This window comes from Penicillium daleae (assembly GCF_028827525.1).
Source record: "Penicillium daleae strain IBT 16125 chromosome Unknown utg000009l_segment0_segment0, whole genome shotgun sequence".
Classification (NCBI taxonomy): Eukaryota; Fungi; Ascomycota; class Eurotiomycetes; order Eurotiales; family Aspergillaceae; genus Penicillium; species Penicillium daleae.
In genome coordinates this window covers 3,001,499-3,022,480 of record NW_026623157.1, presented here as the reverse complement: position 1 = coordinate 3,022,480, position 20,982 = coordinate 3,001,499, and the positions used below count along the sequence as shown (strand labels likewise).

The 20,982-nt window shown below is 51.3% G+C and overlaps 8 protein-coding genes across 8 annotated transcripts; 5 read left to right on the top strand and 3 right to left on the bottom strand.

Annotated features, from left to right (window-relative positions):
* Window positions 1-327: 327 nt before the first annotated feature.
* On the bottom strand, window positions 328-3,073 carry N7458_012243 (uncharacterized protein; the record flags this gene model as incomplete). The annotated part of the gene is made up of 5 exons (XM_056915625.1): window positions 328-586; window positions 654-803; window positions 857-936; window positions 993-2,879; window positions 2,951-3,073. The coding sequence occupies 5 exons, from the start codon at window positions 3,071-3,073 to the stop codon at window positions 328-330; spliced, it is 2,499 nt and encodes an 832-aa protein (XP_056760379.1).
* Window positions 3,074-3,407: 334 nt separating this feature from the next.
* spb1 (rRNA methyltransferase spb1) lies at window positions 3,408-6,027 on the top strand (the record flags this gene model as incomplete). The annotated part of the gene is made up of 5 exons (XM_056915624.1): window positions 3,408-3,425; window positions 3,479-3,628; window positions 3,690-3,929; window positions 3,992-5,411; window positions 5,474-6,027. The coding sequence occupies 5 exons, from the start codon at window positions 3,408-3,410 to the stop codon at window positions 6,025-6,027; spliced, it is 2,382 nt and encodes a 793-aa protein (XP_056760378.1).
* A 519-nt stretch (window positions 6,028-6,546) lies between these two features.
* dot1 (histone methyltransferase DOT1) lies at window positions 6,547-8,129 on the top strand (the record flags this gene model as incomplete). The annotated part of the gene is made up of 2 exons (XM_056915623.1): window positions 6,547-7,103; window positions 7,166-8,129. 2 exons carry the CDS (start codon window positions 6,547-6,549, stop codon window positions 8,127-8,129), a joined length of 1,521 nt encoding a protein of 506 aa, XP_056760377.1.
* Window positions 8,130-8,433: 304 nt separating this feature from the next.
* On the bottom strand, window positions 8,434-9,227 carry N7458_012240 (ATG16 family protein; the record flags this gene model as incomplete). Its single annotated transcript, XM_056915622.1, has 3 exons — window positions 8,434-8,592; window positions 8,677-9,074; window positions 9,143-9,227. The coding sequence occupies 3 exons, from the start codon at window positions 9,225-9,227 to the stop codon at window positions 8,434-8,436; spliced, it is 642 nt and encodes a 213-aa protein (XP_056760376.1).
* Window positions 9,228-9,576: 349 nt separating this feature from the next.
* On the top strand, window positions 9,577-10,604 carry rab7 (Rab family GTPase YPT7; the record flags this gene model as incomplete). The annotated part of the gene is made up of 6 exons (XM_056915621.1): window positions 9,577-9,606; window positions 9,690-9,743; window positions 9,844-9,939; window positions 10,003-10,182; window positions 10,278-10,425; window positions 10,495-10,604. 6 exons carry the CDS (start codon window positions 9,577-9,579, stop codon window positions 10,602-10,604), a joined length of 618 nt encoding a protein of 205 aa, XP_056760375.1.
* A 774-nt stretch (window positions 10,605-11,378) lies between these two features.
* N7458_012238 (DMT family transporter) lies at window positions 11,379-13,020 on the top strand (the record flags this gene model as incomplete). The annotated part of the gene is made up of 6 exons (XM_056915620.1): window positions 11,379-11,498; window positions 11,589-11,939; window positions 11,991-11,996; window positions 12,072-12,144; window positions 12,207-12,628; window positions 12,718-13,020. The coding sequence occupies 6 exons, from the start codon at window positions 11,379-11,381 to the stop codon at window positions 13,018-13,020; spliced, it is 1,275 nt and encodes a 424-aa protein (XP_056760374.1).
* A 954-nt stretch (window positions 13,021-13,974) lies between these two features.
* Window positions 13,975-15,187, bottom strand: N7458_012237 (PH domain-containing protein; the record flags this gene model as incomplete). Its single annotated transcript, XM_056915619.1, has 2 exons — window positions 13,975-14,471; window positions 14,539-15,187. The coding sequence occupies 2 exons, from the start codon at window positions 15,185-15,187 to the stop codon at window positions 13,975-13,977; spliced, it is 1,146 nt and encodes a 381-aa protein (XP_056760373.1).
* A 2,515-nt stretch (window positions 15,188-17,702) lies between these two features.
* Window positions 17,703-19,492, top strand: N7458_012236 (glycosyltransferase family 15 protein; the record flags this gene model as incomplete). Its single annotated transcript, XM_056915618.1, has 5 exons — window positions 17,703-17,974; window positions 18,061-18,471; window positions 18,535-18,621; window positions 18,676-19,087; window positions 19,151-19,492. 5 exons carry the CDS (start codon window positions 17,703-17,705, stop codon window positions 19,490-19,492), a joined length of 1,524 nt encoding a protein of 507 aa, XP_056760372.1.
* Between the last annotated feature and the right edge of the window lie 1,490 nt (window positions 19,493-20,982).

The window sequence follows — 20,982 nt, the reverse complement described above, 5'->3', positions numbered from 1 at the left end:
CTCATCTCCACTACTTGCGACTTTGAGAAAGACTTTCTATGTACACGGCGCAATCTCCATTGTTCTTCTCTAAGGTTATAATACATATATCTATCTCGGAACGACCATAATAAAGACCGCATACACAAATTATCAAATCCCATATCTAGGTAGATTCCTGAGCAACGAAAGCAAAAAGGATTGACTGGGGGGAATAAAGCAGAGGCAACTGTGTATTTCCTCTAAATGCCGCTAAATTGAAAGAACGCTAAACCGGAAGGAAAAGGAAAACACCCATATTCATAACCCCGTCCATGATGGTAGCAAAGCCTTTAAATGCAACGAAGGCTACAGCTTCGACCGGATACCCTCGAGTCGAAACTTGACATCCTTCAAGACCTTACTCGAGGGCTTCCAGTCATCGAATTGGCGAAGGAGCTCCATGGTTTCTTCGTGCAGCTCGCGTCTGACATATTCTTCCTCGAGGAGACCGCGCATCGCGAAAGGCAAGATATACGGGTTCGGGGAAATGGCGGGGCTGGATCGTTTGATGTTTAGTTTAGCATCTGGGACGGAGGATGTTTCCAAAGCGAATTGGATAGCCATGCTAGTGATAAATGTGAGTATTGTCATTGTGACATCAGAACGGAATCGGCAGGTGAGTGGACACATACTAGTAGACTGCTTCATCGTCGTACAGACGGGAGTGTCCCTCGCCTGTGTATAGACTGCCAGCTAAAGGAGTGCTCAGTTCACGGATGAGGCCGTGATCTGGGATGCCGAGGTTGCGTAATTTCAGAGCAAAACCAACAAGGTGAGAGAGGCTAGTAAGATGTGTTAGTATCAAGACAAGGGTGATGTAGTGTCTTGCGCTTACAAGCTTGGTGCATGGACCCGCCCATCTACAAACACGGAGCGGTAGATGTATGGATGAGCTATTGTAGAGAATAAGGATGACTGCCAGCCATGGTTAGCAAAGCTTCAGCAGCGGTATATACATATCCCGGACATACCTCTAAGGAGACGAGCTGATCGTCGATGCTTCCAATATAAGAGATGCGAACGCCAAAGTCAAGAGCGCGCTTCAGAGCAGTCTCGTATTCTTTGGAGACCATGCTGAAGGGTAATTCAAAGTCGAACAGCTCTCCAGCAGACCCGCTGATCCACCTGGAACGATAAGCAGAGAATGGGCCCATGTTCACGCCAGCCATGGCACAAACTCCCACGCGCGAAGCATTGACACAGCCAAAGGAGATCAACTTCGCGACCAACATGATAGAGACTGGTACGCCTTGGCTGTGGCACGCCACCAAGATGAAATCGGCCTTGCGAATTTCTTCCATCCAATTCAAAAGGAGTTTCCACAACAAGTCAACCCTCTCTGAAATGCGGCCTTCGCCTTCCAGTGCGATCTTCTCTATCTCACAGGTGTAGCCGTGATCTGCCGTGTATTTTCGAATCGCCTCGGCGGCCATGTTGGAAAATCGAATCGACGTTCCAGTAGGCTGTCCAAGCACACTTCGAATCAGCGGAGCGGGAAAATACCCATGAACTCCAATAGTCAGGGCTCGTTTAATGCGAGGTGGTTCTTTGATGCGAGCCACATGATGATGCTCCGGGCCTTTGGTGTAATGCAACAACCGGCCCAGACTTTGCAATAATGATGGTGACTCCTCCATTGCAAAGGTGTCTTCGAATTTCGGAAGTACTTGGTTCGGGAGGACTTTTAGTAGTTGTTTCGATGCAGTAGCATCGGCGGGTTTCGGCACAACTGGTGGCATGGAAGTCGGTGTAGCTTCGACGGTGGACACTATGCCGTCCTTCACGCGGCTATCTTTGGATGGCTTAACTTTTAAGCTTCCTTTCTTCGTGATATTGACATTAGTTTCGGCGGTTGGATCCACTGACGTCGGTTTCGTTGGTGTATCTGAAGTGACTATAGCCTCCACGGCTTCGACTTCTTGGGGTTTGTCAGGTGCAGCATCCTTGGAGCTATCTTTGGACCAGAAGGACCAACCCGAGGATTTCGTAGTTCCAACAATATTTTGTGAGGCCGGTGGTACGTCTTCTGGACGGTCTGCAAAGTCCTTAGGCGCCATATTCGCGTCTTGATCCGTCGATGTACTAGTGTCTCCTGGAGGTGGCTGGGGTGGCTCCGTTGCACGCTGTTCCTCTTGTTTGTTTGATGGACCCAACCCGTACCACATCTGTAGCCACGACCGCTTCTGAGCCGTTGAAGTCGTTTCTATTGTGTCCCCTCCCTGGGCTGGGGTTTGCTCTTGTCCGTAATTATGTTCCACCTCTTGTCCACTGGTGTCGTTGGCGGTCGGATGGGGTTCAGCGTGCTTGGTAGGGTCGTTCTCGGCGGACCTCTCTACCTCTCCTGCACGTTCTGGGTCGGCTGAACTGTTCTTTCCTGCAGTTCCAGACTTATATATCCATGAGAACCATCCGCTGGGCTGATCAGCTGGCGCTTGAGCTGCTTCCAAAGTATTAGGCTCAACACCAACGTTCTCAACGTTCGACGCTTCCTCTTCCACTGATTTCTCTAAAGGTTTCAAAGTGGTCACTTCTGATGTCTCTTTATCCGGTGTTGGTTCTGCAGCTGCGGGTGCCTCGAGGGTATCCAACGCTGTTGTAGAAGCTGAACCATCTGACGCAATATTAACTCGAGTCGTAGTGACGTCCGCAGGAAGGGATCTAGTCGATGCGCCGGCTTTCTTGGTCAACTGAATCGATGGATGACGATTTTGTCTGGGCGTGTCGAGAAGGGAGGTCGAAGAGTTCACAAAGCTGCTAGCTACGTTTTGCGCAACCGATATGCTCTCACGGGCAACCTCGGTAACTGGAGCTGCCTTGGATGCACGCGAGATAGCCGACCAGGATCCAGGGTACCAACTCTATGGGGGAAGAAATGAGTGATTAGCTATATGGTCGACAGGTACCAGCTTCCTGATGAGCTTCGACATACCGAGCGGCTCTGAGTCTGTGAGTCTGAGCGGTCTCGGGCAGCATTGTTCGGAGACGCGGGGAACAGTGAGTCCGCGCCAGAGGGGCTGGCTTTCACTCTCTTGCGAGATCCCTTGCCGGTCATGGAGGCGGGGGTACTATCATCAGGAAATCTGTATCGCTATAGAGGAAGAATCCAAATCTCAAAAGACAGATCTTGTTGGGAAGCTACTACACAGCGCCACGGACCGGGGGGCCGATATCACGCACGTCACATGTTGGCCTTGTTGGCCTGGCCTGATCTGTTTGTGGCCTGAGGCCCCAACAACTCGCTGATGGTTGGAAGGCGGTGAGCGATAAGTTCGACTTTTTTTCTTTCCAGCAGCCGCCGGGGTAAACGTATACAACCGCCGAAGGTCTTTTTTCTCCGTTTGTTTTCAGGGTAGTCAGGTCTTGGATAAGACCGCCCGTGATTCAAAATGGCGATTCAGAAGAAGGTGAGTTCTAAGTGTGTCTTTCTTGCTGGCCACCTATACTAATTGGCTTCCAGAACGGAAAAGGTCGTTTGGATAAATGGTATCGCCTGGCAAAGGAGAAGGGCTACCGTGCTCGTGCTGCGTTCAAGTTGATTCAGTTGAACAAGAAGTATGGGTTTCTCGAGAAGAGCAAGGTCTTGCTTGATCTTTGTGCGGCCCCAGGTGTAAGTTTCTTTTCCTCCACTCAGTTCACCGGAGGCGGTCTCAATTCTAATAATGCCATAGTCATGGTGTCAAGTGGCAGCGGAATGCATGCCTGCACAGAGTCTCATTGTCGGCGTCGATCTTGCTCCCATCAAATCCATTCCTCGAGTCATTTCTTTCCAAAGCGACATCACCACCGAAAAGTGCCGTGCTACGATCCGGTCGCATTTGAAACACTGGAAAGCAGACACGGTTCTTCACGACGGTGCGCCCAACGTCGGCACAGCTTGGGTTCAGGATGCTTTCTCCCAGGCCGAGCTTGTGTTGCAGTCGTTGAAGTTGGCTACGGAGTTCTTGGCTGAGGGGGAAACTTTGTCACCAAGGTTTTCCGGTCTAAGGATTACAACCCTCTGCTGTGGGTCTTCAAACAGCTGTTCCAGTCTGTCGAGGCGACCAAGCCTCCTTCGTCGCGTAACGTTTCCGCCGAAATTTTCGTCGTCTGCCGTGGCTTCAAGGCGCCCAAGCACATCGATCCGAAGTTCCTTGACCCCAAGCATGTCTTTGCCGAATTGCAAGATGCGACTCCCAACCATGAAGCCAAGGTCTTCAACCCAGAGAAGAAGAAGCGAAAGCGTGAGGGTTACGAGGAGGGAGACTACACTCAGCACAAGGAAATCCCTGTCACCGAGTTTATCAATACCATTGACCCCATTGCGATCTTGGGTGGGTACAACAAACTGAGCTTCCAGCAGCCAATAGGTGGAGATCTTGCTATGTCTACTTTGAATAGGCTGGAGGAAACCACCGACGAGATCCGAACCTGCTGCGAGGATCTCAAGATTCTCGGTAAGAAGGAATTCCGTAACTTGCTTCGCTGGCGTTTGAAGGTGCGGGAGAAGTTCGGCCTAAGCGTCAAGAAGAAGCAGCAGGAGGATGGAGAGGGTGAGGAAGTGGCCGAGGTCGCCCCGATGGACGAGGAGTTGGCCATTCAAGAAGATCTCATGCGCATGCGCGAGAAGGAGACCGCTCGTAGCAAGAAAGAGCGACGCAAGGAGAACGAGAAGAAGCGCAAAGAGATAGTTCGATTGCAGATGCACATGACCACACCCATGGATATCGGCATGGAGCAAATTGGACCCGGAGGAGAAGACTCCACCTTTTCCCTCAAGCGCGTGGACCGACTAGGTGCCAGAGATGCTGTGGTCAGTGCCCGCGATGTGCCCGCTGAAAGCGAGAGCGAGGACGAGTCTGAATCGGAGGAGGATAGTGATGACGACGGCGACCGCCTGGAACGTGAACTCGACGGCATGTATGAGATTTACCAAGAGCGCATGGAGGATAGGGATTCGAAATTGCGCGCCAAGAAGGCTCGCAAGGACTACGAGGCCGACGAGTGGGAGGGCTTTTCCGAAGACAATAAGAGCGACGAAGAGGAGGAGGAGGAGGAGGAAGACGACTCCGACGCTGATCTTTCTGAGAATGCTGTGCCCAAGTCCGACAGCCTCTCAAATAATGCGTCCATGTTCTTTGATCAGGATCTCTTCCAAGGCATAGGAGAAGAAGAGGAAGAGGAGGAGGATGAGGAAGAGTCTGAAGATGAGGACGAGGAAGAGGAGGATGAAGAAGCAGAGGAAGAGGATAGCGAGGTGGAAGAAGAGGAAGAGGTCCCAGCCCCGACATCCAAGTCCAAGGCCAAGAAAGAACCCAAGAAGGAACCCAAGAAGAAGCAAGAGTCCGAATGGATCGACTCTGACGAGGAGATTGAGGAGCCCAAGGATCCACGCAAGGCCAATGGCCAGCTGGGTAAGCCCCTCTTCATTCCAAATCGAGATATATGTTGTCCATTTCTAACATCTACCTTGCAGATATCGACATTATCACTGCCGAGGCTATGGCTCTTGCACAGGCGATGGCTACTGGCGAGAAGAAGTCACAGGATGTTGTTGACGACGGCTGGCATCGCTATTCGTTCCGTGACGTTGATGGTCTGCCAGAATGGTTCCTTGACGACGAGGGCCAGCACAGCAAAATCCAACGACCTATTACCAAGGCCGCGGCGGCTGCTATCAAGGAAAAGTTGCGAGCTATCAACGCTCGTCCCATCAAGAAGGTGATGGAGGCCAAGGGGCGCAAGAAGTTCAAGGCTGCCCAGAAGTTGGAGAAGCTGCGCAAGAAGTCTGCCCTCCTGGCCGATGACGAGGCCCTAACTGAGCGCGACAAGGCGCAGGCCATCTCGAAGCTGATGGGCAAGGCTACCAAGAAGAAGCCCAAGCAGCAAGTCAAGCTGGTTGTGGCTCGTGGTGCCAACCGTGGTATCTCTGGCCGTCCTCGTGGCGTAAAGGGCAAGTACAAGATTGTGGACTCGCGTATGAAGAAGGATATCCGGGCGCAAAAGCGACTGGCGAAGAAGAAGTCATGATTGATTTGTTCATAGTGTATAGATTAGACCAAAATCTGGATGATACCCGTTTGCATGGGGTTCGAAGTATAGCAACGTGTGGAGAAAGTGCCAGTAATAGGATAGAGGAATGTAGATATAAGTTCCCAGTATGAACTGAAGAAGTGTGCCCAATCCCACAGCATAGTTAGTAGAGATCCTAGCTACTCCTGTGAGGGTACTTTAGTTACAGAAGTAGCGCGCGTGCCGTCGTCGGGCTAACAGTCCCACCCGCACTAATTTGCCAAGACGAACCGTGATTGCGGCGGTGGTTTCCCCCGAGTGGCGCCGCTTATCGATTAACTTGTCGAGTCGATCCAACTCTTCTCTTCTCTCCTCTCACCACTCGACACCTCTCGCGCATTTTCTGGGGCTTTTCTTTATTTATATACGGGCCTTCCCCACCCCTCATGTTCTTTACGTGCATACGTTAGTCGTTCCAGCATTCTTTTCCTGTCCATACTCGCCCTCTTTTTCGCATTTTTACCCCCCACAGCCCCGATGGGCTTTTTCGACCACCTCCAGAAAGGAGGGTCTTTTTCACTCCAGGCGAAGAAGACTCAAGTCCGCAAAGTCGTCCAGACAAAACCGGCTACCCCGACAAGGCCTTCCGCTCAAACTCTAGATTCAAGATCCCCTGGAGTCCAGTCCTCGTCGGAACGGAGCCGCAAGACACACGCGGTCAAAGCCCGATCGGTTTCGAATGATGCAGACGCTCGCTCCTCCAAACGACTATCCACCCCCAGCCGCCCGCGGAAACGACCGACCCCAGAGATACGCCTTTCGAGCGACGACGACGATGACAATGTCGGTGACAGTGATACTTCCTTTGAAGTACGCAAGCGCGCGCGGACAAGCGCCAGCGCGGAACCTGATCCGGAGCGGCGCATTCGCTCGGTAAAGGCCTTTTCGGATGAAGGAAGCCGGCCTTTCAAGATGGTACATGCTGCGGACATAACCTCGGGCCAGAAGGCAGGCAAATTTAAGCCGGCCTTTGGTGCCGCGAGTAAGCCGAAGGAAATTCTTTTGCAGTACCCCAGTGCTTCGCAAAAAGAAAGGTACGTGTGTAAAGGGACTAGTTCGAGATTACAAAGGCTAACTGGTTTGGTTATTTGATTAGATTCGATTGCATGGTACCGAAAGACAACGATGATTTCCGGCCTATCGACGATATCGTCCAGGCGATTGAGACCGTCATCGACAACTACATTCCGAGCGAAGAGGCAGAGGAATTTATTGACGAGACGACTGGCATTCGACGGAGGCTGCGCCGTGCGTTGGCAGTGACATCGGAGACACAGTTCCTTGAGGCTGTGGAGGATTATAATAAGGCGGTCGAGCGGCTGAGAATTAGCGGCAGTCTGGCCAAGACTTTGGATGCGACTCAGCGTATTGATCTACCATGGGTAGAACGGATTCTCAACCAAACCTATGCCCGTACGGTATCCCCTCGAGTCGAGTCTTTGCGGCAATATGAAAACGGCACAGACAACGTCTATGGTGAACTTCTCCCCCGGTTCATCAGCACCATTTTCAAGGAGACAAAGTTGAAATCGGGTCAAGTGTTCGTCGACCTTGGCTCCGGTGTGGGCAACGTTGTCTTGCAAGCCGCGCTTGAAATAGGCTGCGAGAGTTGGGGTTGTGAGATGATGGCCAATGCTTGTGATTTGGCAGAGTTGCAGCAGGCCGAGTTCAAGGCCCGTTGTCGACTTTGGGGAATTGCGCCTGGTAAGACACATCTTGTCCGGGGCGATTTCCTTGAGCAGGAGAGCATCGTCAATGTCTTGAAACGGGCCGATGTGGTGCTCATCAACAATCAGGCATTCACACCTCAACTTAACAATGAACTGATCAACCATTTCCTCGATATGAAGGAGGGGTGCAAGATTGTCTCATTGAAGTCATTCGTTCCTGCCGGCCACAAGATCCAGTCTCGCAATCTCAACTCTCCTATCAATCTCCTCAAAGTCCAGCAAAAGAACTACTGGTCTAACAGCGTCAGCTGGACCGACGTTGGTGGCACATATTTCATTGCCACCAAGGATAGTTCGCGCTTGAAAGCTTTCATTGACGACTCTTTTTGAATGACGAGGCAGCATTGATGTGCTGCGCTCTGCAGATGCATGACTTTAGATTCATGAACACTTGTTTGTAAATTGTGCCTTGGTTCTGTCCTGTACATTATCTTTTTTTTTCTTGGATATATCCCTTGGTTCATTGTATGATGCCAAGTCAAGTTGTACAAAGCTGTGTTTATCATGTTAGTCATGGCAGTATATAGACCTTTTTCAGTGTTTTGATCCAATGTACATCTATTCATAGTGATCTAGGGTATTAGAAAGCAAGTATCTTCGGTCATTTGGGCTCCTGCCCGGTGTGTGGCCAAGATTAGGAGAATTTGGATGCATTATTCATGGCATCGGCTTCTTGGCCCATCCGGGCCATCCAGCGGTCAACAAGCTCCTTGTTCTCTCGTTGAAGCTCTTTTGATTTCTTCTCGGCCATATTGAACTCGAGGTTTAGCGATGCTAATTCGGCTTGGAAATCCTGCGACATTCGAGTTAGATCGCGTCATCACGGTGTCGCATAGAGGCAGGCAGTCTTCTGATGCCACAAAATGTAGTCACCTACCTCCAATAGTTTTGTTTTCTCACGGAGCTCCTCGTCTCTATCTTTTAGACGTTTCACCAATATGTCTTTCTCACTTTCCAATGTATCGAGGCGCCGACCATCTCGGTTGCTCTTCTTACGCAACTTCTCGAGTTCAGTATTCAGTCGACTCAACTGGTCTTGTAAATCAGTGCGAGACCGTTGTGCCTCAGATAAGTCTGCTCGAGTACTCTTCAGCAGTTCTGTCAGAGATGGGCCGGGCTCAGTTGAAGGCTGTCTCTTTGGCGCTGTTCCAGGCAAGGACGAAACAGGGTGTTGGGATTCACTGAAGACGATCGAGGATCTCCGGCCAGGTGCAAAATTGGCGCCCGAATCTAAGGGAGTTGCCAGCTGGGCAGTGCGATCTGCGAGGCGAGTATCTACCGTCGTAGACGATATGTTAGTAACCAAAAACAGCTATAGGGAAACCTTCGCAGCTAGCACGAACAGGCATCGTAGAGCGCAGCGTTGGCCTTCTCCCTCTGATCCCGGACTGCCAGCGCGGCCAGATACTCCTCTCTCCAGTGGGGCATCGACCCGAGAGGTGAGGGGGACGATCGATCGATCAGGGAGTTGAGGAATGTTGGAATGCGATGATGTCGGGCGGAGCTGTAATCTGACTACTCTATCTCGTTATCAGCACTGCCCACCACCCACCGCCCCCCTCTCCACCGCCCGAGGATCATGCATCATTAGATCCCGCTGCAACCCAACTCCAACTCCAACTCCAACTCTCTTTTGGGACCTCTTGACCTCTGAACGCCCTCTATTTCCCCCTGTTTCTCACCCCTTCTTATAGCTCAGATCATTATCTCCGGACCATTCATCTTTCGGTGGTCTGTCTCCATTCTACTCCGCAGTCCCTGAACACACACCGCTGCCATGGCGTCACGGAAGAAGGTTCTCCTCAAGGTACGATCTCCGCAGCAGCTCCGCGTGACACCTGAAGGCTCCTTTGTGTCGACCCCAAGCTAACACGACAACGTCTACTACAGGTTATCATCCTTGGTGATAGCGGTGTCGGCAAAACAAGCTTGATGAATCAATATGTTCGTTCTCCCTCGGTTCCCCAACGCCGCCGTTGGCGCAAAATCACTCCAGCCTCACCCGTAGCAGCACCGCTAATACCACAGCTCCCGCCACGTATAGGTCAACAAGAAGTTCAGTGGAAGCTACAAGGCGACTATTGGTGCCGATTTCCTCACCAAGGAGGTCCTCGTCGATGACCGGCTGGTGACGATGCAGGTATGGATCGTCGAGGCGCTCGTGAAGCCAGCAGAAAGAGTTACTCACTAATCCGTTGCGCAGATTTGGGATACCGCCGGTCAGGAACGGTTCCAGTCTCTGGGTGTCGCATTCTATCGAGGAGCCGACTGCTGTGTTTTGGTCTACGATGTGAATAACTCGAAGAGTTTCGAGGCGCTGGACAGTTGGCGGGATGAATTTTTGATCCAGGCTAGCCCCCGTGACCCGGAGAGCTTCCCCTTTGTGAGTTTACCAAGTTCCCGTTCCTCTTGAGATGAGCGAATCCCTGTCTTTGTGGGATCAGTAAGGAAGCGGTTGATACTAACAGCTCGGGGCAGGTGGTTATTGGCAACAAGATCGATGTAGAGGAGAATAAGCGGATGATCTCTTCGAAACGGGCCATGACGTTCTGCCAGTCTAAGGGCAATATCCCGTACTTTGAGACTAGCGCCAAGGAGGCTCTTAACGTGGAGCAGGCTTTCGAAGGTAAGCTCTCACCGATCACCTATCTGATAACTTTGCGTCCGGTTTTGGGCTAACTTTATGTGTCTCTAGTGATCGCCCGCAGCGCCCTCGCGCAGGAAGAGGCTGAGGAGTTCAGTGGTGAATTCAGTGACCCGATCAACATCCATCTGGACAATGAGCGCGATGGCTGTGCCTGTTGATACCCTTACCCTATACTCCCATGACGTTTTGAGCGTTTGTTCCTCTGATTTTCTCCGGTCTTCTTTCTTCCTCTTTCCGACATACTTTGCCCTGGTGGTTTTCGTTCCTTGTTGGGTGTTCCTGCCTGTAGAGAAGGCCCTTGATTTCTGGCTCATTGGATTTGTTTCCTGTAGATGTTCTTAGTGCGACTTGCTTGTTGATTAGGGCAACAGTTGATTTCAGATTTGATCTGCTCGTCTCCATGATTTTTCGGGCCTCTGACTCTACTGCGGTTTCAGATATATAAATGCACCAATTAGTGATGTCTCCAAGCATTTCACCCACCGTAACCGACCACTTGAATCAAACTTGAGAGTTCCAGTCTCAACACTCAGTACCTGTCGTAATCGAAGGAACATGAAACTAAAAGAACAGACAGCGTGACCTGCAGGAGGGTTATATCCAGCCCTCGTGATGAATCCACTCCGGTCACGGACTCCGCGACGGGCGAGGGTCCCGCCCCCATCAAGGACGGGCTTCTTATCGCCGATCCTTGTCCGCACAATGCTTGGCAACTCTTCCCTCCCTGCTTACCCTCCTCCTGCTGGTCAGGACGTCGTTCCTTAACTTCCGACTCCTGCTTATGGCACATCTGATGCTCTGCAGATGTCCGTGATCCGCATTCCTTAGGCGACCTGGCGACACCGGGACGACTGTGCCGCAAGCTAACCGACTCGGACCGCGCTCACCATATCCCCTCGTGCCTCACGATAAATAACGTATAGCCTGTGAATATGGCGACAACGATCGACGCACCCGCACCTAAGGTGCTTGGGGTAGCCAGGCGCACCTTTGGTATGGCCTTGCTGCTGCTTGTGGTGGTGCTGTGGACAGCGTCGAATTTCTTAGGAAGTGTACGTTCCGCAATTTCTCCCTGGTGCCGACGACGGACCCGTCATCATTTGTAACGACGTTGTAAATTCTAACATTTGAACGTTAAACAGACCATCTTCGCCGATAAAACCTATCCCAAACCCTTCTTCGTGACCTACATCAATACTTCGCTCTTTACCCTGCCACTCTTCAGTACGCTTATCACTCGGACATGGGGCCTATGGCGCAGCAAGAAATTGTCCCAGGTTCACTCGTTCCGAAGCTGGTTGCGACACATGGACTCGGAGCATCCCAAGCATGAGGAGCAGCGTACGTTGCGCTCCGGTTCATTTGACGATGATACCGGGCGCGATCATGGAATCGAAGGCTCGCAGTATTCGCGGTCCAAATTGGACGATGGAAATGAGAAGTTGGGACTTCGAGCAACGGCTAAGCTTAGCTTAGAGTTTTGCCTTCTATGGGTATGTTTTTGTCTCGATCTTGGAAATTGATACACCGCTAACTTGATGTAGTTTGCTGTATGTCATGAATATGATACCCGTGGGGACCGGTTGAGGCCAAGGTTTGAATGAACTAACTGTTCTTCCGAATAGGCAAACTATTTTGCTATGGGATGCCTCCAGTTTACGACAGTTGGAAGCACGACTATTCTGACTTCTACTAGTGGTAAGGCTTTACAAGTACTCTGAAGACCACGGTTGTCGAATACGGGGCTAATGATGCTTCAGGTGTTTGGACGCTCGTTTTCGGTGCCATGATCGGAGTGGAGAGATTTACTCTGCGCAAATTCCTTGGAGTCATCGCTTCGCTGATGGGCATCATTCTCATCTCACGCGTTGATATCTCCAACCCAGAAACAGGCGATGCCACGGCCGCAGACAACGGGGGGAGCTCTTTCCCTCACAAGACTCCCACTGAGATTGCCATCGGCGATGCCATGGCTGCGTTCAGCGCAATCTTGTACGGCGTGTACACGATTGTGATGAAGAAGCAAGTGGGCGACGAGTCGCGAGTGAATATGCCACTTTTCTTTGGATTGGTGGGGTTCTTCAACCTTGTTCTCCTGTGGCCTGGATTCTTTATCTTGCACTGGACTGGGGTGGAGTCGTTTTCACTTCCAGATACGCAGCGAGTGTGGACTATCATTCTGGTATGGCAATTCCTGAAATATTGATTTTATGCCCTATGATCGCCATCCCATTCCTTTCTAAAGAATTCGTCACTAACTTCATTCTCAAGGTCAACTCGCTCTCGTCATTCATCTCCGACATTGCGTGGGCTTACGCAATGCTCCTCACAACGCCCCTCGTAGTGACTGTCGGTCTCAGTCTGACTATCCCACTGTCCTTGGTCGGACAGATGTTCCTGCAATCCCAGTATGCATCTCCAGTATACTGGCTAGGCGCTGTGATCGTGTTCCTGTCATTCCTGGTCGTCAACCACGAAAGCAAGACACAAGAAGAGACCGGCATCCCCAGAGAAACGAGTAGACCATCATCGGGGGAGTATGAGACCATCCCTCGAGAAGAAGAAATGCGATAGATTCTGTGACGGATATTATCATGATGGGAGTTTTCTTTGACACACACTTTTCGGTTCAAGATCATGGCACTGTTTTGTTTGATACAACACTCTGCATTTGCGTTTTCGTTCAATTTTTGAATTGCATGACTTGTAGACACTGATATTTTGACGTTGGGCGATTGCAATTCTCGGCGTGTGCATGTTGAGCATACATACCTACCTCTTATCTAGACTGTTAGAAATCCAACAAGACGTCGCAAGTTAACTCCGCCTCGGTACTTGTGTATGCATCAATCCTTGTGGGTTGCTTGTTTCCAGTTCATGGACGCAGGTGACGGGAAAGACTGAAAAGTGACGCATGGGCTATCTAGACATAATGGTTGGTAGTGTATATAGAATATCCAAGGATAATAAAGTCGAAGGACGTGTGCCCGAGAAGGAATTCTTGTCTCTGATTCCAATATTGGGATTGTCATAAAGTTTTTATTACAATTATAGCATAGTCAAGACGCAGAGAACATCAAACCAAATGCTTATGCCAATATCCACGTCCATTAAAATAGTCAGACAATCTGTCCAAATAAATCCGAGTAGGTTCGTACAAAAGAGACTGAAGAGTGAAGGTAAGATCTTGCCCTTGGAACGGACAAGACTGCTAAAAGGATTAAACGCCTGCACGCTCCAATAAGAACTCCGGCTTTTCACCTACCGGCGTGCAGATCATGATTGAGAAGCTGTCAAAAAAACCCTGGGTATATACTGAGCGGGATGGAGAAAGGAAATATTTGAACGAAAGACGGCGGATAGTGGGGAATGGATGAGAAGAGGTGGAAAAGAAAAAGAGAGAGAGAGAGAGAGAGGGGGGGGGATGCGGTGGAATGGCCAACGGAAAAGGGGAGATATGGCACCAGTCAGGTAGTTTGGGAGAATTATGCCGAACTTGACAAGAGAAGGGGGTTTCGTTGTCCTCAATTACGCCGCAGATGGCCCAGCTTCGAGCTTCTTGCGGGCAACAAGAATACTCTTCAGCGAGCCCAGCCATCGCGCAAGGGACTCTTCGTCCGGAGCACAAAGCCGATAGGTCTTCTCCTCCGCAATGATCTGCATGCAGAAGGTCTTGGACCGTGACATGGGATCTATTTCCGCCGCATCGATTACCTGGGACATGGAGATGATCTTGATCGCCGAGTATTCCTGGTCATCCTTGTAGAAAGCCAGGCTCTTCGACCGCAAGACCACCCACAGCCGCTTCCATTGACGCACCGTGCCCTTAATCCGCAGTCCCTGCAAATAGCCCTGGCAGACCACCCGCTCCGGGTCACGGAGGATAGCCAGATCGGACTGGCGGCTAGTATCTCGTGGCAGAGACATGGGTTTGTCCTCTGGTGCGGAGAGAGAAAGGGTGTGGATCGAGGGCATCGACCGGAGACGGCTGTTTCGGGTTGGAGGGGGTCCATTATCCGAGAGTTCTGAGTAGGAGGTAATCTCGTTGCCCGAGTAATCCTGTGTGTAAGGGGGTTTTGCGGGCGCGGGCACTCGATGACAATCCATGCCCAATTTCGGGCGAGCTGGCCCGGCCTGCCCCGGCGCTGGCGCCCTCGAAATCAGAATGCTCGGTGGTATCTTCAATCAATTGTTTATGGATGGCGGGCGGGTCTCGTTTTCTCGAGAGAGCGAGAAAGGCGGCTTCGTCTTCGTCGGCGGGGGTTTCACCGCGAATACGGTTAATCCAGTCTTCGGCGTCGCGTTCCGATAGGGCTTCGAAGCGGTAGTTTTTGGAAGGGGTGAAGATGCCAAAGACATGTTTGCGATTGGAGCGTGAGGACTTGACGGGAGCCACGGCCGTGACTTCAGAGAGGGAAATGGAGACGCGGAGACGGGTGGTTTCCTCATCTTTGTAGACGGACAAGAGATTCGGACGGAGGACGAGATAGGCGGGTTTCCACGAGGCCCGGAAGCTGTGCTTGTGCTTGACGCGCCGGGAGACCCGGCCGGTCTTCAAGACGCGATCGAATTCGAAGCTGCCATTCTCGTTGACGGGGGAGAAGGTGTCCACATTGATTTGGCCGTTGCGGGAGGGCGGCGGGCGGAGACGCGCGAGAGCGTTGGGAACTGGGACTGGGACGGCGGAGGATTTGGAGCTCTGCCCCTCCGGATCGGGGGGACGAGCAAGTATTTGACTCATGATGGCAGCGAGGGCCTCATGTATCTAGAGACAGGGGACGGATTGGAGCAGAGGAAGGGCCTTGGTTGTTCGAGATCAGGGCAGGAAGGAAAAGGGGGAGGAACCCCGCGGTGGTGCGGCCATGCAGTTTGGACGATCGTTCCCCATGGACCCAGGGTCAGCCCACGAACCCCTCGCCAGTCTGGTCTGGGTTTTCTAGATGAAGTTGGTCAGTTGAGAGCAGAATTTGGTATGGATTTGTTGGTTGAGTCCTGGACTGGTGCGGATCCGAAGTAAGAAAATAAGTCTGATGTCAACGCTAGCGCGGGCACGAGTCATTCCTGGCTGTCCCGCAAGCGAGTTCCAGAGCATGACCAAGTCATCGTCAAAAGTCACCCGTCGTCTATAAGACCAGAGGAACTAACTTATATAGTTCTAGATTCTTTGGAAATATATACTTTGGGGCGCATCGGATGGACCAGGCAGCACCTGGGAATGACGAACGGGTCAGATGGATTGCTTGTCATTTCAATGATATCATGGGAGCCTGCGGAATAGTCCTATATGATTATAGACAGTACGGACTCCGTCAGCATCAGCTTCCATCCAGAATCCCCGATCTCACGTCACCTATATAGATCCGCCCAGAATGTGACTGCCTGCCAGGATCCGATTTCGTTCTTCACCCTTTTCGAGTAATTAGACACACGAACAGGGTCCAGAGTCCAGACCGGCCCCTTTCAGGCCACATCGCCCGTACGAAGAAAAGTGGAGCCGTGAAATTGGCAGGACCCTCTCTGTATGGATGTAGTTATGGACCGAATAGATTGACGACTCCAGTCCACTTTATGAACTCGGTAGAATCTTGTCCACTAGGGGTCGCAGCCCACTTCTCCGGAGTATAGCCAACCTTTTGACCAAGGTACGCAGCAGTTATGCGACTGCCATCATCAGAAACCCCGCGATCAATCTTGCCTCTAAAGCATTCGTCACCAGTGAGATCCTTCTACAAAGTAAGCATTCAGATTTCAAGCTAACTTCGGGCGTAACGGCCCTGGGACCCTCGATCGCCATACGCTAGTTCCAGAACGACGGTCGGGAGATAAACCACGAGTATCGACGTCGCTGAGATAGTTTGCTACGAGAATCATAGACCTAATCATATTCCACTAATATTGTTAGTCCATGCCAATTTGGAAACGGTAAATGAATGAATCGGATCGACTTGAGATCTGTTTAACCGCGAATGTACTGAGTATAGGAGATAAGTAGATGGGAGTCCTAAGCGAGACAAGCATCGAGGACCACTAAGCCAAGACTTTTGCTAGGAGGCACCATACAACACTAATGCAATCTACTACTCGCATTGGATCTTAGAGGTAAATTATGAGCAATAGTTGCTCGGCGTGCATTGACCCTAAAGCGTACAGGAGCTCTCGGGATCACAGCACTCCGCAGGGGCGCAGGCCAGTAGCCCCGGGCCGAATTGGGATCTAGAAGACCGGCGGACTGGCTCGACGGAGGATAAAGATTGAAAATTAGAGATAATCGAAGCTACGTATGAAAACAAGGCCAAGTCAAGGAAGAACACCAAGTTTACCTCTCCTCCCCGCCGCCTACTCAGGGAACGCGTGGTACATAATTGGACAGAATTTGAAACGGAGGCAAGAAATCAAGAACCAAAAATACTGGAAACTAGAAAAAGCGGAAACGAAAATAAATTACGCCAAGTGACGGCTCATTACCTGGCGGTACGCCCGAGTGGCGGATCTCCCAGGGGCATTGGGATGGCAGATAGCAGGAACAAGATAGGATACAGTAGCAGAGGCAAACTCAGAGCAAGTCAGGGACAGTGATACCGCGAGGTTCCATTAGAAATAACGAAATTAACGGTGCGGGTGTAACATGGCAGTCCAGACGGTCGAAACCAAACGACAGACAGGCAAAAGAAAAAAAACCGACCAAAACGACCAAAACGACAAAAAGACGATTAATACGCTTGCGCCTCCCTGGTCTTGGCACGACTTCACCCATCCCCATCCCCGACCCTGCCCCTACTCAACTCTATCCTCCTACTCTCTTCCCCCCTCCCCTCCTCCTCCTCTCTTCCCCATCCATCTCCATCCATTCATGTCCTCCACCTCGCCTCTGTGGACCTTGTTGTGCACCACAGTCGTCTGCGTTGCTCCCGACGCCCTTCCCGTCCGCCATCTCGGCCTCTGAGAAGGAAAGTTGGGGGAGGAAAGGAGGCATTCCTCCGGTCACTCGTTTTTTTGTGGACTGAGATCTCGATCGCCCAAACCCCCCGTTTTCGTTTAGACTCCACCGTCCGAGGTCGGTGTTCTCGTCTAGACCTCTTCGCTCGTCGGTTCTCGACAGCGACTGGACAATCCTCGTTGAAACCACAACCCTCCGCTTCGACCGTCCCCTGATCTCGTCGCTGGGACCTCGACCACACGATTCCTGGCCCTCCTGCTCCGGGTCCGTTGATTTGACCATCGCGGGGTCTTCGACGTGTACCTTGCCAATCGCCCTCATGAGCTTCATTCAACGCATCACGAAACGGCTGCCCAGCGCGCCGAGCCTTCCGATCGACGATGCCCCCCGCGAGAAGGGCCACAATCCCTCCCGGTTTGCCTTCTTCCGCCGGCGCATTCGATTGAAGGGCAATTCGTCGATTTCTATACCCCTGGGATTTGTTTTACTATTTCCATGCCTTGTAATTGTCTTCATTTTACTTTTATTCGTCCGACACCCTTCGTCTCCCGGGGGTATCCTAATTCCAGCGGGCACGCCGCCCTCAATCCGGTTCGTGCGATCCCCTATGTTCCATTGATGGAGAAGTGAAGAAAGCATGAGTTACTGACCATGGTATCTCCTTTTTTTTTCTGCAGAAAAATTAGCGAAAAACATGACAAAGTCTTCGCGACGGGCTGTCTGCCCATAGACCAGGACAGTATCGACAAGGCACCTCGCGCCAATGCGGCCTTTGTCGTTCTGGCACGGAACAAGGAGTTGGAAGGTGTGATCCAGTCGCTCAAGTCGATTGAGCGTCACTTCAACCGCTGGTATCACTACCCGTACGTTTTCCTAAACGATGGCGACTTTGACGAGGAGTTCCGGGCCACCGTCAAGAACTACACCAGCGCCGCTGTGGAATTTGGCAAGATCGATAACACCATGTGGGGCTTCCCCGACTGGGTTGACCACGAGGTCGCCAAGGAAGGTATCCGGAAGCAGGGTGATGCTGCAATCATGTACGGTGGTATGGAGAGTTATCACCACATGTGCCGGTTCTACTCTGGGTATGTGATTGCTTTCTCCGAAAATGCCGCCCATGGGCCAAAAATACTGATTTGAATCAACAGACACTTCTACAAGCACCCTCTCCTGATGAAGTACGAGTGGTACTGGCGCCTGGAGCCCGAGATCAAGTACTTCTGTGATATCACCTAGTAAGCAGCACCTCTTTTGCCGTTGGATATCCGGTCGCTAACTTCAATGTGCAGTGATCCCTTCATCGAGATGGCAAAGGCAAACAAGACCTACGGCTTTACCATTGCAGTCAAGGAGCTTCGCGAGACCGTTCCCAACATTTTCCGCTACGCCGCGGCCTACAAGCGCAAGAACAACCTCAAGTCGAAGGGCCTGTGGGAAATGTTCTTGGAGCGCCCCGCGGAGGAGGAGACCCCGCCTGAGGGGGAGAAGAAGCAGGAGAAGCTTCCCGATGAAATCCTCCTGACCGAACCCGGTGACAAGAACCTTGACGATATCGACCCCGAGGCTATGGAAGGCGAGAGCTACAACATGTGCCATTTCTGGAGTAACTTTGAGATTGCACGCTTGGATTGGTTCCGCAGCAAGGCTTACGAGGATTTCTTCAACATGATGGACCGTAGCGGAGGATTCTGGAACGAACGAGTAAGTTAAAAGTCCGAATTCAGAACAGCCGGAAACCTGATTACTGACATACTCCGTCTTTAGTGGGGTGATGCTCCTATCCATTCCCTCGCCGCTGGTGCTCTTCTCGCCCCCAGCGATATCCATTACTTCCGTGACTTTGGATATCGGCACACCACCATCCAACATTGCCCTGCCAACGCCCCCGCTCGGCAATTGCCTCGCCAGCCCTACCTCGAGAAGACCACTGACGATGAGAAGAAGCGGATTGAAGAAGATGAGTACTGGGCCACTGCGGACCCAGTCAAGGAGAACGGCGTCGGCTGTCGCTGCCGCTGCGATACCGATATCGTCGATGTCGAGGGCAAGCAAGGCAGCTGTCTTGCTGAGTGGGTTGAGGTGGCTGGCGGCTGGGCCTCCCCATAAAGCCTTTCTTCACACAGACGAGTTCGCCTTTTCCCTGCATCGTTCTCTTTACCTGCTTCTCCATGCCTTCCCTTTCAGCCTTGAGCATCTCCTGGGATTTGTCTTGCCCGGGCGGAGTTTTCTGCTGAGATTCGCATGTTATGTTGAGGTTCTTTTCTAGGCGGCGTTTTAATGGATCTGACGGCTTGTTTTTTTTATTTGGAAGATGGCATGATCATTTTCCCACCATCCATGTTGACATATTCATCTAGCGTGCTGTCCGCGTCATTGGGAGTGGCTGTGTGTTTCTATTGTTTCCCTCCACCTTCTTCTTTTTGATCTTCTTTTTGATCGTTCGACAAGGGAGGCTCTTGTCAAGTGCACCCCGAGGCCGTCGACACTGCGGGATCTTCGATTCCTTGTCGCCGACGGGTATAAATACTTTGCCGCAATCGCCGGAATCCCGTCGTCTATCGTTCCTATCCGGTTTACTCCATAGTATACCCTTGGTTCTTTTCTGAGTGGTACGGAGTCAAGCGCTTGGCTGCAATGGACACAGTAGCCCAATCCCAGTGACCGCAGAGACCAACACCTATGTGGTGTATTAAGGGATGGGGTTTTCGGGAAGGACGGTGTCAGCACATCCCACCGTCTCTTGTTTTCGTGCCTCGTTGTTTTCGTTTCTGTTTCCAACACTTTCTTTCGCCCTCTTATCTGTCACTCCTACCATTCTTCCCGTTACCCTCAGCTCCCCTAGTACTCGCCCTTTGGTCGTCTTTCGCTTCCAGCATGCATTCATGAGATGTACATACGTTGTTCTCCTGTCCTCTCTAAACCGTCCTTTTGGGCTCATGACGCATGCTCATGGGCCTGTATCCCCCTTATCCCCCCCCTCGCATTGCCTGCAAACGTCGCAAATATCTGATTCGAGCATGGCTGTCTATAGAGTATGGAATAATCACCTGGTGAATTACGCGAAGAATGAGATCAGTATAATGCGTCATCTCTTTTCTACCTGCTAGATAGTACTTTTACCAAAGGTCCACATGGATAGACTGGGGCTTCTGGGATGGATCTACTGCCAAGGACCACTTAAGCAAACATGATGACCCCACGATCTTTTGTCTAGCTCATCATAACTCTATGGAGTGTTCAATATCATACCCTATCCCGTAATAACCTCACTCGAGCGGTTCATCACGGCTATACCCAACCAAGCCGTGTAAATGATATGACGAAAATGTGCCCGTCCACGTAACAAGATTCGTAGAGAACCATTTTGGAATTAATTACCCTAAATCAAATATTTATCCGAGACGAAGATCCCGGCTATTTGACATCATCAGACCCCACGCAGTGAGAAAGTACTGTAAGTACCGGCAAAACATCGGCATCACCCCCTCACTAAACCCCTATCAGATCTCCATTTCAAATACTACAGTTGCTTTCTGGTATCAAAACTCCTGCAGCGTTGGAGAACAAGGTAACATCCATGAGGGGAAAGTGCAGAG